Raw genomic sequence first — 16415 nt, 5'->3', positions numbered from 1 at the left:
GCCACCTCTGTGCCAAAACAAAACTGACCACCATTGATATACATGATCTACAGTCTGCAGATGACTGTAGTGCCATTGCCCATTCTGCACCAGATTTGCAAACCATTCTCAATCTCTTCAGTTCTGCATACAAGAAACTTGGCCTGTCCTTGAATGTTGTCAAAACAAAACTCATGATTAACACACACCTGGTCAGCCAAATATTCCACCTCCCATAGATGTTGAAGGAGAGTTTCTGGAATATGTTGAGCGCTTCTCATATCTCGGCAGTCACCTCTCTCAAAAGGCCACCATTGACGAAGAGATCCAACACCGGATCAGCTGCACCAGCTTAGCCTTTTACAAGCAACTAAATATTTGACAACAAAGACCTCCACAAGTCAACAAGTGTCCTATTCTAAAAAACAGTTGTTGTCATCACAGTCCTGTATTGCAGTGAGACCCGGACTGTGTATCAGTGACACATAAGGACACTAGAAATTTGAAAAATTCTATCGGAGAAATTCCATCAGCAATGCCCTCACTGCATCCTCCGGATTCAAAGATTGTGTCTTTCTTGAGGCCAGCTCCATAAGCATTCAGGCAAAACTTTTGGAAATCAACTTTGATGGACTGGACAGTGTGTCTGGATGTCCAAAAAGCATCTCCCCCATCAGGTCCTGCTTTCTCAATTCGCAAATAGTGAACGTTCCAAGGGAGGACAAAGAAAACACTTCAAAAGCACTCTGAAGTTCTTCTTGAAGGATGGCAGCATTAACATAAATGAATGAGAGGAGCTTGCTACCATTCATTCGAAATGGAGACAACTTGTCCATCAAGCTGCATCACACTTTGAGTCACAACATCTTAATGATGAGGCAGAGTGGTAGCAGAGGAGAAAAAAGGGAGCAAATCCTGCATTCCGAATCCCAATGAGACATGCTGCACCACGTGCCCAAAGATCCGTGGGTTGAGAATCAGCCTGTTCGGTCACATGAAGCCCCAAGACACAAACTTATGACCCTGAGCAGATGTCATTCTTGAATTGAAGGACAGCCAACGATGACAACATGGACTTCCAAAAGGCATTCAATAAAGTGCCACACAGCAGATTTGTGACCAAAGTTATAACTTATGGAATAAAAGGGACGGTAGCAACATGGATACGAAATTGGTTGAGGACAGGAAACAGAGTAGTGGTGAAGAATTGCTTTTTGGGACTCAAGGAATGTTTATAGTGGAGCTCCCCACGAATTGGTGTTAGGATCCCTGTTCTTCCTGATACATATTAATAAACTAGACCTTGGTGTACTAGGCACAATTTCAAAATTTGCAGATGATATGAAACTTGGAAGCATTGTGAACCATAAAGAGGATATGTAGAACTTCAAAAGGACATAAGAAAGTTAGTGGAATGGGCGGACAATTGGCAGATAAAATTTAATGCAGAGAAGTGTGAAGTGATTAATTTTGGTAGGAAGAACCCAGAGCAAAAATGTAAAACAAAGAGTTCAATTCTAAAAGGGATGTAGGAGCAGAGGGGTGTAAATGTGCATAAATCATTGATGTGGCAGGACAGGTTGAGCACATACAGTATTCTAGGCTTTATTGATAGGGCCACAGAGTGAAACCTGTATAAAACACTGGTTCGGCCACAATTTGAGTATTGCATTCAATTTTGGGTGCCACACTTTAGGAAGGATGTGAAGGTGTTAGAGAGGGTGCAGAAAATATTTGTGAGAATGGTTTCAGGGATAAGAACCTTCAATTACATAGAAAGATTGGAAAAGTTGGGACTGTTTTCCTTGGAGAACAGAAGGTTGATCTGATACATTTGAGCACTTGGCACATCATAACATTCAAGGCTATGGGCCAAGTGCTGGTAAATGGCATTAGGTAGGTAGGTCAGGTGTTTCTCACATGTCGGTGCAGACTTGATGGGCCGAAGGGCCTCTTCTGCACTGTGATTCTGTGATACATTGTTGGATCTCCTTGTCAATGGTGGCCTTTTGAGAGAGGTGACTGCCTCACTATCCTTTCTATACTTTTGAATAGAGGTATTAAAATTCATGAGGGGTCTGGACAGAGTAGATAGGGAGAAACTGTTCTCATTGGTGGAAGGATCGAAAGTAGAGGATATAGATTTAAGGTAATTGGAAAAAGAAGCAACGGAGACATGAGGAAAAACTTTGTGAAGCAGACAGTGGTTAGGATAGAGAATGCAATGCTTGAGTGTGGTGGAGGTAGGTTAATTGAGGCCTTTAAAAGTGAACTGGGTCATTATCTGAAAAGGAAATATTTGGAGGGCTACAGGGAAAGGCAAGGGAGTAGCACTATGTGAATTATGCCTTCAGAGAGCCAGCACAGACACACTGGGCTGAATGCCCTGCTTCTTTGCTGTAACCATTCTAATGATTCTATGATAGTTGTTTAAATGTTGGGCTTAAGAGCACGCCAGTTCTGCATGATGCTGGAACTTGGCTGCATGTAATCACATTATTTTTATTCATTCATGGAATGTGGGCGTCACTGGCTAGGCCAACATTTATTGCCCATCCCTAATTGCCCTGAAGAAGGTGGTGGTGAGCTGCCTTCTTGGACCACTGTAGTCCATGTGGTGTAGGTACACTCACAGTGCTGTTAGGAAGGGAGTTCCAGGATTTTGACCCAGCGACAGTGACGGGACGGTGATATATTTCCACATCAGGATGGTGAATGGCTTGGGGGGGATATCCCAGGTGGTGGTGTTCCTATCTATCTGCTGCCCTTGTCTTTCTAGAGGGTAGTTGCCGTGGGTTTGTTAACAAACTGCTGGAGCTTCACCAAGACTAGTGGTTTGAAAGATCATGTAAAAAAAACTTAAGGAAGTCACGCATCACATAGTTAGTTCAATGAAAACCAGTAAGATAGATGAAAGTCAATTTGACCAGCCCAGTTTCGGAATAAATAGTTTGTTTTAACTTTTCCATGCAATCTCGTCCAGTCCTAGGTTCAAGTATTGATCTAAACTAAATTAAATAATCTTACCCAGGACAGTCGTACTACTAAGATAGCTTTTCTTACTCCGGACAGCCTTAATGTTACATTCATCAATGGAGGAGAAAATAATAAGGCCAGGCTCCTGGTATTGATTACTATTCAATGACCCAAGCTGGAAAATTTGTATGCACCTGGACATTGGTGAGGCCATGATTGACCTCAATTGTGATGCTTTCTATGGTTAAATAGTCTGTCAATAGTCATTGATTATTTATGAAGGCATGCTACTGGTGATGCCTCTGTGGGCTATCAGAGCTGCACTCCAGAAGCAGTCAGCAGTTTCAGCAAAGGATGCAACCAGCTCTGGAGCGGAAGATTTCATGATGAAGGCAAGACACAGAGAAGGTATTTCTACTTATGAGGGAGACTAGGGGTCATGAATATAAAATAGACTAAATCCCCAAAAAAGAATTCGGAAGAAAATTCCTTATCCAAAGAGTGGTAAGAACTTGGAATTCACTAACACATGAGGTGAATAGCATTGAAGGTGGATGCATTTAATGGGAATATGGATAATCACATGTGGGAGCAAGGGATGGATGGATATGTTGATAGGGTTAGAGGGGAAGGAGGAGCTTCAAATAGAGCATATATACTGACACAGACCAGTTGGGTCAGATAGAATTTATAACACTGACAGAGGCTATGTAATCTATGTACGTTATAGCCAGTTTACAGTTCCTGATTGCTGTGGCTCTCCTATTACTTCCAGGTCTCCTTAAGCCTCTTCCCTAGCTAGCTGAAAACCACTCAATAACTCTGCACCTCATTTTTCCTTCCAACGTGTTTTTGAATCCAGGTTGCTTGTGCAGAGCAGGGACAGTGGCGGCTGCAGCACAGATCGCCAAGGCACTCTACTTACTGCAGTTCCCTAGCCGAAATAGCGCCCCTAATTCTGTTTCCTTTCTTTCAATTAATTCTTTATCCATTTGCAAGTTTACCTAGAGATTCCCATTGCCTTAAACTATGAAGCAAGCCTTTCATGTGGCACTTATTGAAGGTTTACTGAAAGTTGAGAAGTAATTGATAGTTGACATGTACAGCCTTTCTAGTGAGCACTTTAGATTGACTGAATAGCTCTTATCCCCTCCCCGGAAGAGTGGTGTCCATTTAAATCTCTCACAAATTATTTTATTTTATAAGTTACCAGAACATATATTTCACTTACATGCACATATTCCTACTTCATATTTAGGGGCGTCCCGACTATAGTCACAGTACAGTCCTTTGTGATAGTCGCAGGTGTCTGCTTCCGTGCAGTTCTCTCCCAGCTGCTTGGCACATGCCTTACAACAGTCGCAGCCATCCATCACCAAGCTGACTCCGGGTGGACACCTGGGCAAGCGCTTCGGACACTGGCAGGGCCAGTGACAGTACTGCGTGCGGTTATACGGGTGGACGAAGTCTGTTGAGTTCTCGTCGGCCTCTGAAGCTGCCTTGGAATTCTGGGTGAGACCCTGTGTGGAAGAGATAACAGAGCTCAAAAAGGTGAGGTATTGAGCTGCCACAGAGCCTTCAGAGGAAGCTCAGTCTATAAAATGTACCTGGAACATCCCAGATTGTACCCCTACCCTAAGTTAATTAGTGTCGTTAAACAATATCAGTTGGGTGCCCCAAATTGGGATTCTACAGACCTTAGATCCATTGGACTGGGAACAGGGAGGGGAAAGCAGGTAGGATGATCACTTCTGATTATGATCGAGAAAACTCTGCTGAGTAGTCATAGAGCCATAATGACGCAGGAGGGGGCCATTCAGCCCATCAAGTCCATTTTGGCTCTCTGTAGAGCAAACCAATCAGTCCCATTCCCCTGCACTATCCCATGGCTCTATAAATTTATTTCCCTCAAGTGCTCATCCAGTTTCCTTTTGAAATCATTCATCATCTTCGCTTCCCTCGTAGGCAATGCCAGTTCATTGCCCCCCACCGCGTAAAGTCAAATGTGACATGTTACGTGAAGAAGGGAGCAGTAGATGCTGTGACATTTTCACAGCCAATTAGCCTGTTGAGGCTAAGGAAAGAATGATCATTTGACTGAGGTACCAGAAACTGGTTGGTCAACTTCTCCAGCATGACTCAGCATCTATAGAGGAGAAGAGAAAATGGGAACAAAAATAAGAATGTGTATCTCAATGAAATATAGGGCCCAGTGCTCAGCCATGGCCAATGAGTGGTCATCTCTCCTCTGAGTCAGAAGGGTTCAAGTCCCACTCCGGAGACTTGAATACAAAATCCAGGCTGGCATTCCCGTGCTGTTTCGAGGGGATGCTGCACTGTCAGTGCTGTTGTCTATCAGATTAGCCTTTAAACCGAAGCTCTGTCTGCCCTCTCAGGTGGACGCAATAGGTCCCATGATAGTTTTCAAAGAAGGTTGGCAGAATTCCCCCCAGTGTACTGTCCAACATTTATTTCTTGACCAACATAAGTGTTCCTTTCCACATGGAGGGACAGGGTGGCACATTGGATTTACTACATTGTCCTTTCATTCCTGAATTTAAAATTCATCCCAGACTTTTCCCTTTGGTCCTATGTTAAATGACTTTGTGCAGTCTCCACCCAGTCCTCACATCACAAAACTGTCCTTAAATTGACACTAGATCTATTGCAGGGAATGTATAATTTGAGATAAGCACTCCTATTGTGTCAACATGATTTTCCATACCAGTCAGTTAGGCTGATGTGGAAACTGATAATTTTTGACAGGTACAGTAGGCTTTCTTCACAGGGGAGTGGGACAGCTTTACTCAGTGTTGATTATAAGAGTGCTACTGCCTGACCTGTATCTTTCAGACTCCCAAAATCATTCTATAGATGTTGGACACAGGAGGAGGTGTTTGTTGTTGACAGAAAAATGTCAGAGCTTCCATTCCCCACCACTGATAACATCATCTTGATAAGCACAAAAATATGGATAAAACTCCCATGTGACTGGAATGTGTCTGTTCATGTTTGCTCCGCACCTCGAAGTAATATAACAGGTAATACTCATCTATGTTCAACATAGCACTATTCAGCATTGCATTGAAACACTGGTTACAAGCAGAAAGGAATAATTGGCAATCTAGTTGGGGATGAGTGACCATAATATAGTATAATTCTTCATCAAGATGGAGAGTGACGTAGTTGATTCTGAGACTTGGGCCCTGAATCTTAATACAGGAAACTATGATGGTATGAGGCGCGAGTTGGCTATGATGGATTGGGAAACATTACTTAAAGGGATGATGATGTATAGGCAATGGCAAAAATTCAAAGAGTGCATGGGTGAACTGCAACAATTGTTTCTTCCTGTCTGGCGCAAAAGTAAAACAGGAAAGGTGGCCAAACCATGGCTTACAAGGGAAATTAGAGATAGTATTAAATGCAAGGAAGAGGCATACAAATTGTCCAGAAAAAACAACAGACCTGAGGATTGGGAGCACTTTGGAATTCAGCAAAGGGGGACCAAGGGATTGATTAAGAAGGGGAAAATAGAGTATGAGAGTAAGCTTGCAGGGAACATAAAAACTCACTGTAAAAGTTTCTATATGTATGTGAAGAGAAAAAGATTGGTGAAGACAAATGTAGGTCCCTTACAGTCAGAAACAGGGGAATTTATAATGGGGAACAAAGAAATGGCTAACCAACTAAATACATACTTTGGTTCTGTCTTCATAAAGGAGGACACTAATAACATAGCAGAAATGTTGGGGAGCACAGGGTTTAGTGACAGGGAGGAACTGAAAGAAATCAGTATTAGTAGGGAAATGGTGTTGGGGAAATTGATGGGATTGAAGGCCGATAAATCCCCAAGGCCTGATAATCTACATCCCAAAGTACTTAAGGAAGTGGCCCTAGAAATAATGGATGCATTGGTGGTCATCTTCTGAGATCCTATAGACTCTGGAACAGTTCCCACAGATTGGAGGGTAGCTAATGTAACCCCACTATTTAAAAAGGGAGGCAGAGAGAAAACAGGGAATTATAGACCAGTCAGCCTGATGTCGGTAGTGGGGAAAATTCTAGAGTCCATTATAAAAGATTTAATAGCTGAGCACATGGAAAACAGTGGCAGAATCGGACAGAGTCAGCATGGATTTATGAAAGGGAAATCATGCTTGACAAATCTACTGGAATTTTTCGAGGATTTAACTAGTAGAGTTGATGGGGGGGGGGGCCAGTGGATGTGGCTTATCTGGACTTTCAGAAGGCTTTCGACAAAGTCCCACATAAGAGATTGGTGTGTAAAATTAAAGCGCATGGGATTGAGGGTCGTGTACTGAGATGGATAGAAAACTGGTTGGCAGACAGGAAACAAAGAGTAGGAATAAATGGGTGTTTTTCCAAATTGCAGGCAGTGACTAGTGGGGTACCGCAGGAATTGATGCTGGGACCCCAGTTATTCACAATATATATTAATGTATTAGATGAGGGAATAAAATTTGCAGATGACACAAAGCTGAGTGGGAGAGTGAGCTGTGAGGAGGATTCAGAGATGCTTCAGTGTGATTTGGATAAGCTGAGTGAGTGGGTAAATGCATGGCAGATACAGTATAATGTGGATAAATGTGAGGTTATCCATTTTGGTAGCAAAAACAGGAAGACAGGTTATTATCTGAATGGCTATAAATTGAGAGAGGGGAATGTGCAACGAGACCTAGGTGTCCTTGTACACCAGTTGCTGAAGGTAAGCATGCAGGTGCAGCAGGCGGTAAAGAAGGCAAATGGTATGTTGGCCTTCACAGCCAGAGGATTCGAGTACAGGAACAGGAATGTCTTGCTGCAATTGTACAGGGCCTTGGTGAGACCACACCTGGAATATTGTGTGCAGTTTTGGTCTCCTTATCTGAGGAAGAATGTACTTGCTATAGAGGGAGTGCAGTGAAGGTTTACCCGAATGATCCCTGGGATGGTGGGACTGACATATGAGGAGAGATTGAGTTGATTAGGATTATATTCGCTGGAGTTCAGAAGAATGAGGGGGGATCTCATAGAAACCTATACAATTCTAACAGGACTATACAGGGTAGATGCAGGAAGGATGTTCCTGATGGTGGGGTATTCCAGAACCAGGGATCACAGTCTGAGGATATGGGGTAGACCTTTTAGGGCTGAGATGAGGAGAAATTCCTTCATCCAGAGAGTGGTGAGCCTGTGGAATTCGTTTTCACTTAAAGTAGCTGAGGCCAAAACATTGTATGTTTTCAAGAAGGAGTTAGATATAGCTCTTGGGGCGAAAGGGATCAAAAGGTGTGGGGAGAAAGTGGGAGCAGGCTATTGAGTTGGATGATCAGCCATGATCATAATCGAAGGGCCAAATGGCCTACCCCTGCTCCTAATTTCTATGTTTCTATCACCTCTATCAGAATGTTTTACAAATAAATGTGTTAATTTTTCCCTTAGTTCTCTTCTCAAGACTTTGACACATTGTTGATGTGGCACTGCCTATTGCCTCCTCTGCCTCCAAGACCTTATTTCATGTCTAATTGAAAATGAAGGTGATTGAATTGCTGACTATCTTAACCTCATCAGAAGCTATGTAGTGCATGTCCAGAAGAGGTTGCTGAATCTCAGTTAGGAGTTAGAACTCTGGGCAATTATCCCCTCCCTACTGCCACACTGCTTGAGATCAGGCTGGGGGACATAATCTACACCCTTGTACTTGGTATGACTCAGCTACCACTGGATAAAGTGGCTGTGCCAATGCCGAGTCCATGAGGTGAATTTTAAATTTTTCGGTGAGGTGTGGGTGGCTGACATGGAAGTGTGCAGTCTGCTGACTTTTGCCCCTGTTCTTTATTCATGCTGTGGCCAATTAGCAGCCACCGGGTGGGAAGCTGGCCAATAATAGCTGCATAGGAAGCTTGCTCCCCAACCATGAACCCTTCTCCTCGCTCCCTTTGAAGCTTGCAGCTAGTATCAGGGCCAGTTTCTCATGCCTGTTTTTAAATAACACACCATTGTAAGCTCTTGTGACTTGAGATAATACAATGTAGTACAATGAAATGATGTAGTGTTGAATTTTTGTTGCAGCTACATTCACATTATAGTATGAATAACAGCTTGGTGTGAGTGTTCTGAGAATTGACACTGCAGGCCGGTACGCTTGTGGCAGAGGGGTAATGCCTTGGTCATGGCTAGAATTGTAAAGTCCCTCTATTCTCGGAATCAGTCTTTATTAATCTTTTTGAGGGCGAAAGAAAGATAAAAAATGTTACCAAAGATCAAACAGACACTGCTACTTGGGAAAGTAGCAAGAATCTGCTGATACATTCAAACCTGATCCCAGCGGCAGGCCTTGTCTGGCATCCTTGTGTCAATTTGTTTTAGCTGACGTAAAACACTCCCAAACATTTTTAGGTCCAATGCCTGAAAAATCCAGCTGCAACATAAAACTGTGGACGATTGGGTTGTTAACATGCTTGATAGCTTGTTATTTAGCCATAAAAAAATATTCAAAGTTCCTATCTCTGATTGTTATCCTGTTGACTTTGAACGAGAACATGTTAAGGCTTCAGGGAGCGTCAAGAAAACTGGGAATAAAGGCTTAATTAACATCTGCATTAAAAAATGGTAAATACACAGAAGAAAAAGAAATGATTAATAACTAGGCTTGAATTTTGCATTTATAGTCTATTTTCATGAAGAGGGAAAATACAATCCACTGAAGAATGGTGAAAGTAGCTGTGACTACATAAAATAATTAAGCAAAGATTTAAGAATATCCAGGACTGAACAGACAGCCCTGGCCATCCTGAAATTGTTACAAAAGATCTTACAGACAGCACTATCTCTGCTAACTTTCAATGATGTTCCAGGGTTTGACCACATAATTGAGGCTGTTTGGTGCTGCATTGTCAGAGGTGCCATTGTTCAGATGTGATGATAAACTCATCATTTACTCATCAGAGTAAATACTGCGGAGTAGGGTAAAACTAGAGGTCATCAATAGAAGATGGCCACCAAGAAACCAAATAGAGAATTCAGAAGAAACTTCTCTTACCTTAAGAGCGGTGAAAGTGTGGCACTCGCTACAGCAAGGAGGAGTGAAGGTGAATAATATAGATGCATTTAAGCACGCGGGGAGAAGGAAATTGGAGATTATGCTAATAGATTTATATGAGGAAGAATGGGAGGAGGTTTGAGTTGAGCATAATAACCAGCATGGGCTTGTTGGGCTGAATGGCCTGTTTTTGTGCTGTATATTCTATATATTTCTACGTAAAAAAAATCTCATAGCACTATTCAAAGAACATCTTCATACACAAAAACCAAGTGGCGCTCCTTACTGAATTACTTCAAGAGTAATGCCGGCTATAATGAATGGCATATTTTCCAGGAGGTCCTTGTGTAGACATATCCAGAGGGTAGAAATTTAAACACAAAACTCTTCTGGTGAATTTTGTGCTCATGAAGATGGGGTATATGACCTAGGAAATGAAAATTTCTCAGTTTCTACATTCAGTGTCAGAATCAAACACTTCTAGGACACATACAGCATGAAGTAGCTGCAGAATAAAGCTCTCTCAACTTAATCCTTGCAATGTGGCTAAGCAATGAACTCAGCACCTTTTATTGTACCAGCATTAAATAGTGCCATTCAGTGCAAAACCAGGAATGTTATGCTGAACCTTTATAAAGCCCTGGTTAAGCCATAATTAGATTGTTGCATCCAGTTCTGGTTCACACTTTAGAGAGGATGTGATTTTAGCTACAAGCTTTGGTTGGATAAGTCCTTGGAGTAAAGAAGATTGTGGGGAGATCTGAGAGAGGTGTACAAGATTATGACAGGTAGACAAAGATAAACTGTTTCGAAAGCACAAGAGGGCACAGATTAAGGTTTTGGACAAGAGATGCAGGGGGATGTGAGGATAAGCTTATTTTATGCGGCGAGTAGCTATGACCTGGAACTTTCTGGCTAAGAGGGTGGTGGAAGCTGGGGGAGAGGAAGATACAAAAGTGAAGAGAGCCTGCTTCCGGACCACTGACAATGTTGCACTATAACAGATTACTGAGAGCATGGCTAGTTTGATGATATCCCTCAGGTGCACTTAAACCACACTTGCGCCAACAGTACTGGAAAGCTGGATGAGATGGAGTATGGGGGAGAGGAAGAGGAAAATCACAGAGACACCCAGGCTTCAGTAGGTCCCAGGCCAAATGCCTGTCACTTTACTCCATGAATAAAATTCAGCGAGGTAGGGAGAAAATCGCAAATCCACAGCTGATCAGAGCCAAAAATCACTCAAAACATTGACCTGTTTTTTTCATTCAGATCCTGACTAATCTGCTGTGAATTTCCAATATTTTCCCCTTAACATGGCTTCTTTACAATCCAATGCTTTTTAGCTGCATCCTGTCACAGCCCCAGTGATCAGTTACACAATTATTTTGAGGGCACAACAGAAAACTGTTAAAACAGTCAGGAGAGCTGGAATACCAATCATTCCATCTCTTCAACTGAGAATGTGAAGGGTTAGAAGTTAGAGCCTAACCTCTGTGTGAAGTTACAGATGGTATGATGATAGGGGCAGGGGAGTGGAGGATTACCAGAACTCAGCACCCTCAGAGGAGCAACAAATCTAACAAACCTCATCTTTGTGTCGCCCGAGTGAAGGTTGAGTATTAAAACCAGAAAGAAGCAATGGTTGTACAAATAAAGCCATATCCATCTGTGATTGGGAAAATTCAATTAAATGGAAACATTTGTGCCCATTTTTAACTCTCTGGTGAAAAGTAGTTGGGGCTTGTGTCACCCAAAACCACAACCAACTTTTCAGACTCTATAGTGGTTTTATCAGCTTCCAATTTAAGGGCCGCTAGAGACCACAGAGAAAGCCCGCAGCTAAGTTTTCTAACTCACCTTAATGTGGAGCCAGGAGGAGCAGCCGTGATTCCTGGACTTACGTGTGTGCCTCAGCCGGCATCCGAGACAGTGAGGGGTGAGGACTGACAAAATGCATGGGGCACTCAACTGCCACCTGCAACTTTCTTCAATTATTATGGTGGGGCCGGAGGTCAAGCCTAGGATGGTCAACAGGCCTCTCTGTTCTGATGCAGCTTGACTGCTCACCACATGGATCATACTCAGTTTCAAGCACTAATGAATTTAGGCCCCATTATTGGCAATGGTTGAGGAGTTTTGAATGAGTGGATTCTTCGAATTCTTCTTATACAGAGGGTTGTGAAGCATTGAAATGCATTACCGATGTGAGTTATTAAAACAGAGACCATGTCAATTTGTCTAGTGTAAATAGGATAGGCCTCAATCGCAATGCCTCCTCCAAGATCAAATAGCTGATGCTCCACACCCACGATCACATGTGCAGAATGGCCTATTTGGCAATCCATGCATTTTGAACTATTCCTACAACCCACCCCTCTGAAGAAGGCGGATCATACCAAATGCTAATTGATGTTTGTGTTCTATTTCTGCACCATTAATAAAATGGCTCATGCTTTCCCCTCCCCTCACTCCCCCTTCCCCTCCTACTCAACATCCCCAAAATGTGATGATACAGCCCCTGGAATTGCTCACGTAGATTTTACAGGTTCAAGGAGAAAATGCATCAATACAGCATCTGCATCTATCAACCAATGCCATCTGACTGTAATCGTGACATTGTCAAACCTCCAGGCATCTTATATTTTTTAGCTATCTCATGGCTCTGCCCCACCAACTCTTTTGTCAATTGATGTCTCCCATTTCCCACCTTAACACATTACTTCCCTTGTGTTCTTTTTCCACCGTCCCCCATTTGAACTACTTAGAACCTATGACATTTCTAACTGCTCCCAGTTCTGATGAACGGTCATTGACCTGAAATGTTTGTCTGGATTTTATTGGCCATCTATGGATGGGAAAGCCGGCAGGTGGATCTGTAAAATGGAACACTGTGCCATTGGAGGCATGCCCACTGCCTGCCTGCCCATCCATGCCATGATTTTAAGAGTGGTGGGGGATGTATGAATGTGCCGCCCACCCATTGCCCAATTGAGGTCCTTAAATGGGAAATTAATGCCCATTTGAGGACCTTATCCCACTGTTGCTCAGATTTAATGGGGGATGGTGGGTGGGGGCTGGGGTGGGGTGGGGGTGGAGGGCAGGAGAGGCTTGGGCCCAATGTGGATCCAACAGGTTCGACCCTGCTGCCTGCCTCCTGCTGGCCAGTGGAAGGGTTGGTTGGGTGGGTGATGCTGCTTCCTTTTTGGGCCCCTGCTGCCAATCAGGCCCCATCCCCCCAAGAGTTTTCTCTCCCAGCCCACCTCAAGGGCCTGTCAACTAGCCCCAGGTTCTGGGGCATCCATGGTTGCTCTTCTACCTAGGCCTCCTGCAGTACCAGCAGTGGCCACTACGCCTGGTGGCTCTGCTATTATTGCTGAGCTGCTGGCCTCGAATTGGTCAGTAGCTCTAGGAGGTGGGACTTCCTACTGGAGAGGGGCAAAAGTCTTGCCTCGTTATAGCTAAAGGCCCGTTAGCCAAAAAATTAAAGAGGGGCAAGCCGCCGAGGGGAGCCCGCCATCAGCGAATAACACAGCCTGTTAGCTCTACTTCTCCCTCCAGGGATGCTGCCTGACCTGAGCATTTCCAGCATTTTCTGTTTTTTTGCTTTTGTGTTAGGTCAAAAGTAATAATGAGGTTTGTCCACCTGCCACTTTAGATAGGAGCTGTTGTGATCAACCTCAATTAAAGGATTATAAACCTATATTATAAAGGATGATTAGGCCACAGCTGGAGTACTGTGTGCAGTTCTGGTCGCCACACTATAGGAAGGATGTGATTGCGCTTGAGAGGTTGCAGAGGAGATTCATCAGTTGCCTGGGCTGGAGCATTTCAGCTATGAAGAAAGGCTAGGGTTGTTTTCCTTACAGCAGAGTAGGCTGAAGGGGGGACCTGATAGTGGTATACAAAATTATGAGGGGTATAGATAGGTTAGATAGGAATAAACTTTTCCCCTAAGCGGAGGAGTAAATAACCAGGGGCCATGGATTTAAGGTAAGGGGTAGAAGGTTTAGAGGGAATTTGAGGACATTTTTTTTCACTCAGAGGATGGTTGGAATCTGGAACACACTGCCTGAGGGGGTGGTAGAGTTAGAAACCCTCACAACATTTAAGAAGTATTTAGATGAGCACTTGAAATGCCATAGCATACAGGGCTAAGGGCCAAGTGCTGGAAAATGGGATTAGAGTAGATGGGTACTTGACGGCCAGCATGGACATGATGGGCCAAAGGGCCTGTTTCTGTGCTGTATAACTCTATGACCATATGATTATAGAACTGTATTCGTCTCGCTCAACTCATAGGCCTGACAATTCCTTGCAGGCCAGTGTATAACCAAATTCCACCCATCAGCCAACACTCTGCAGCTGAGAAGGAGTTGGACGATGGTCAGCAAATCATTTATTTTTATCTCCTGTGATTTACTTGTTTTTTTCACCTAATGGCAATGGATGCACATATTACCGATCCCCTGCTCTTTGAATGCTCTGAAAGCGATAGGGAACTTGGAGATTTCAGACCCCTGTGTCTTATTGAGATCAAGGAGAAGGACATGTGTATGGATGAGAATTGAATTTGGAAGATGGAGTTCAAGGAAACCAAGGGGCCACAAAGTTATTGGGTGTCGAGGAAGATGAGTTGAGATGAAATGAAAAACTGTCAGGGATAAGAAACCACAGATCCATGTCATAGGGCAGGCAGGAGGGGAGAGATTTCATTGATGAAAATAACCAGGGATTTATGTTGGGATCAGCTTCACCACATGGACTGCAGCTGTTCAAGAAGGCAGCCCATCAAAAACTTCTTAAGCAACTCGGGGTTGGCAACAAACTCTAACCTTGCCATCAAAGCCCATATATTGCACAATTTCCTATGTCATGAAGCTATGCTTGTGTTAAATAATGATTTTTAATCCAACATTTGGAAACATGAATTGGCCTTTCAAAAACAGGCTTTTTAAAATGCAGACTAAAGGTGAAATTAAAACAGAAAATGCTGGAAAAACTCAGCAGGTCTGGCAGGATCTGTGGAGAGAGAAACAGAGTTGACGTTTCGACTCCCCATTACGCTTCTTCACAGTGGAAAGGGTCATATGGACTGGAAACATTTCTCTTTCCACAGATGCTGCCAGACCTGCTGAGTTTTTGCAGCATTTTTTGTTTTCAGATTTCCAGCATCCACGGTATTTTGCTTACAGAGTAAAGGTTACTCGAGATTACTTTAGATGGCTACCCTAATTTGCATTGCTGTACACCCCAAATTTCAATGCATTGGAATGGAGATAGCAAGTCTGCAACAGCCACAAAAGGCAATGAACTTCTGGGGAATGTGAAGGACACACATCTCCTGTCCCATTAACAAGGCATTGAGACAATTACCTGAGATATTCAACTGTCGCAGAGAATGAAGACTAACCACTTGGGCAATGGGTCCCTGGCTGAGATAGTTTTCCAGACATGAGCTAATTAAGTTAACCTTGGAATACATGGTCAATGACCTTATTTGGATCCTCCTAGTGGTTGGAGCAGGAAGGCCACATGACAAGCCAATCCTTTGTATGTTTTAAGCACATGCCTTTTCAGCAGAACTGAAGACAAGCAGCTGAGAGAGAAGATCCAAGCAGGGTCCCTCCTGCCTCCCTTCCTTTCTCTACAGCCCACATGGCAACTTTGAGCTCTTGTTTCAGCTAAGTTTGCTGACTGTGACCATCCAGGAATGCTCCTGCTGCAAACAGAGACTTCTTAAAAGGAATTCAGCCCAGCACTACTGTCTCCAGAAGAACAACCAAATCAGCTGGCTACATCTTTACATTGGAAGCATCAGGACCACAGAACGAAACTATGAAGCCAGTCGAGTCACAAAACAATAGATTGAGTATTCCTTTTTACTTTCCATGGACTCTAATTTGGCCAACCTATCCTTCCCCACTGTATGTGTGAACTTTGAGTGTTTGTGTGTGTGTGTACTTGAAAGTTGGGGCATACTTTATTATTATTTTACTTAGTTCAGTTTAAGTATGATAAAGCTATCCTCCTTCTTTGTTAAACTCATGGAAATCTGTTTGATTGGTTCTTTTATGATCAGTGTGTAAACAGTTAAGTACTCGTTGAATTGGCAAGTATATTCTCAAACAGAAAAAAACCTGTTGCAGTCAAACAAAGAGAGGAAAAAGAGGGGAGCCTTTCAACTTCGCCTCACTTGAACGTAACTCTGTCATACGCACATCGCTCTGACAACCAAATCTCCTCCTCTTCAGCCTTTGGGAAAAAATGCCCTCTAACTCTCAATTCCTTTCTCAAACTCAACCTTCCCCTTTCATCTTAATATTGATGTCTCCATTATAGTTTGTTTCCTAATTAGATTCCAGATAATCTCTGATTGATTTTCCTAGTTTAACAGTTACCTCTAGATCTTACA

The 16415-nt window shown here is 43.2% G+C and overlaps 1 protein-coding gene across 1 annotated transcript in view; it reads right to left on the bottom strand.

Moving 5' to 3' along the window:
* ccn4b (cellular communication network factor 4b) overlaps window positions 1-16415 on the bottom strand; it is a 103318-nt gene that overhangs the window by 28846 nt on the left and 58057 nt on the right. Inside the window, exon 2 of the mRNA XM_041190573.1 lies at window positions 4187-4475. Within this exon, the coding sequence (XP_041046507.1) occupies window positions 4187-4475 (289 nt within the window). The remainder of the gene's footprint in view (window positions 1-4186; window positions 4476-16415) is intronic.

The sequence above is a fragment of the Carcharodon carcharias genome, chromosome 6 (assembly GCF_017639515.1).
Source record: "Carcharodon carcharias isolate sCarCar2 chromosome 6, sCarCar2.pri, whole genome shotgun sequence".
Lineage (NCBI taxonomy): Eukaryota > Metazoa > Chordata > Chondrichthyes > Lamniformes > Lamnidae > Carcharodon > Carcharodon carcharias.
Note: the sequence above shows the minus strand (reverse complement) of the source record. Positions and strands in the feature narration are given on the sequence as shown.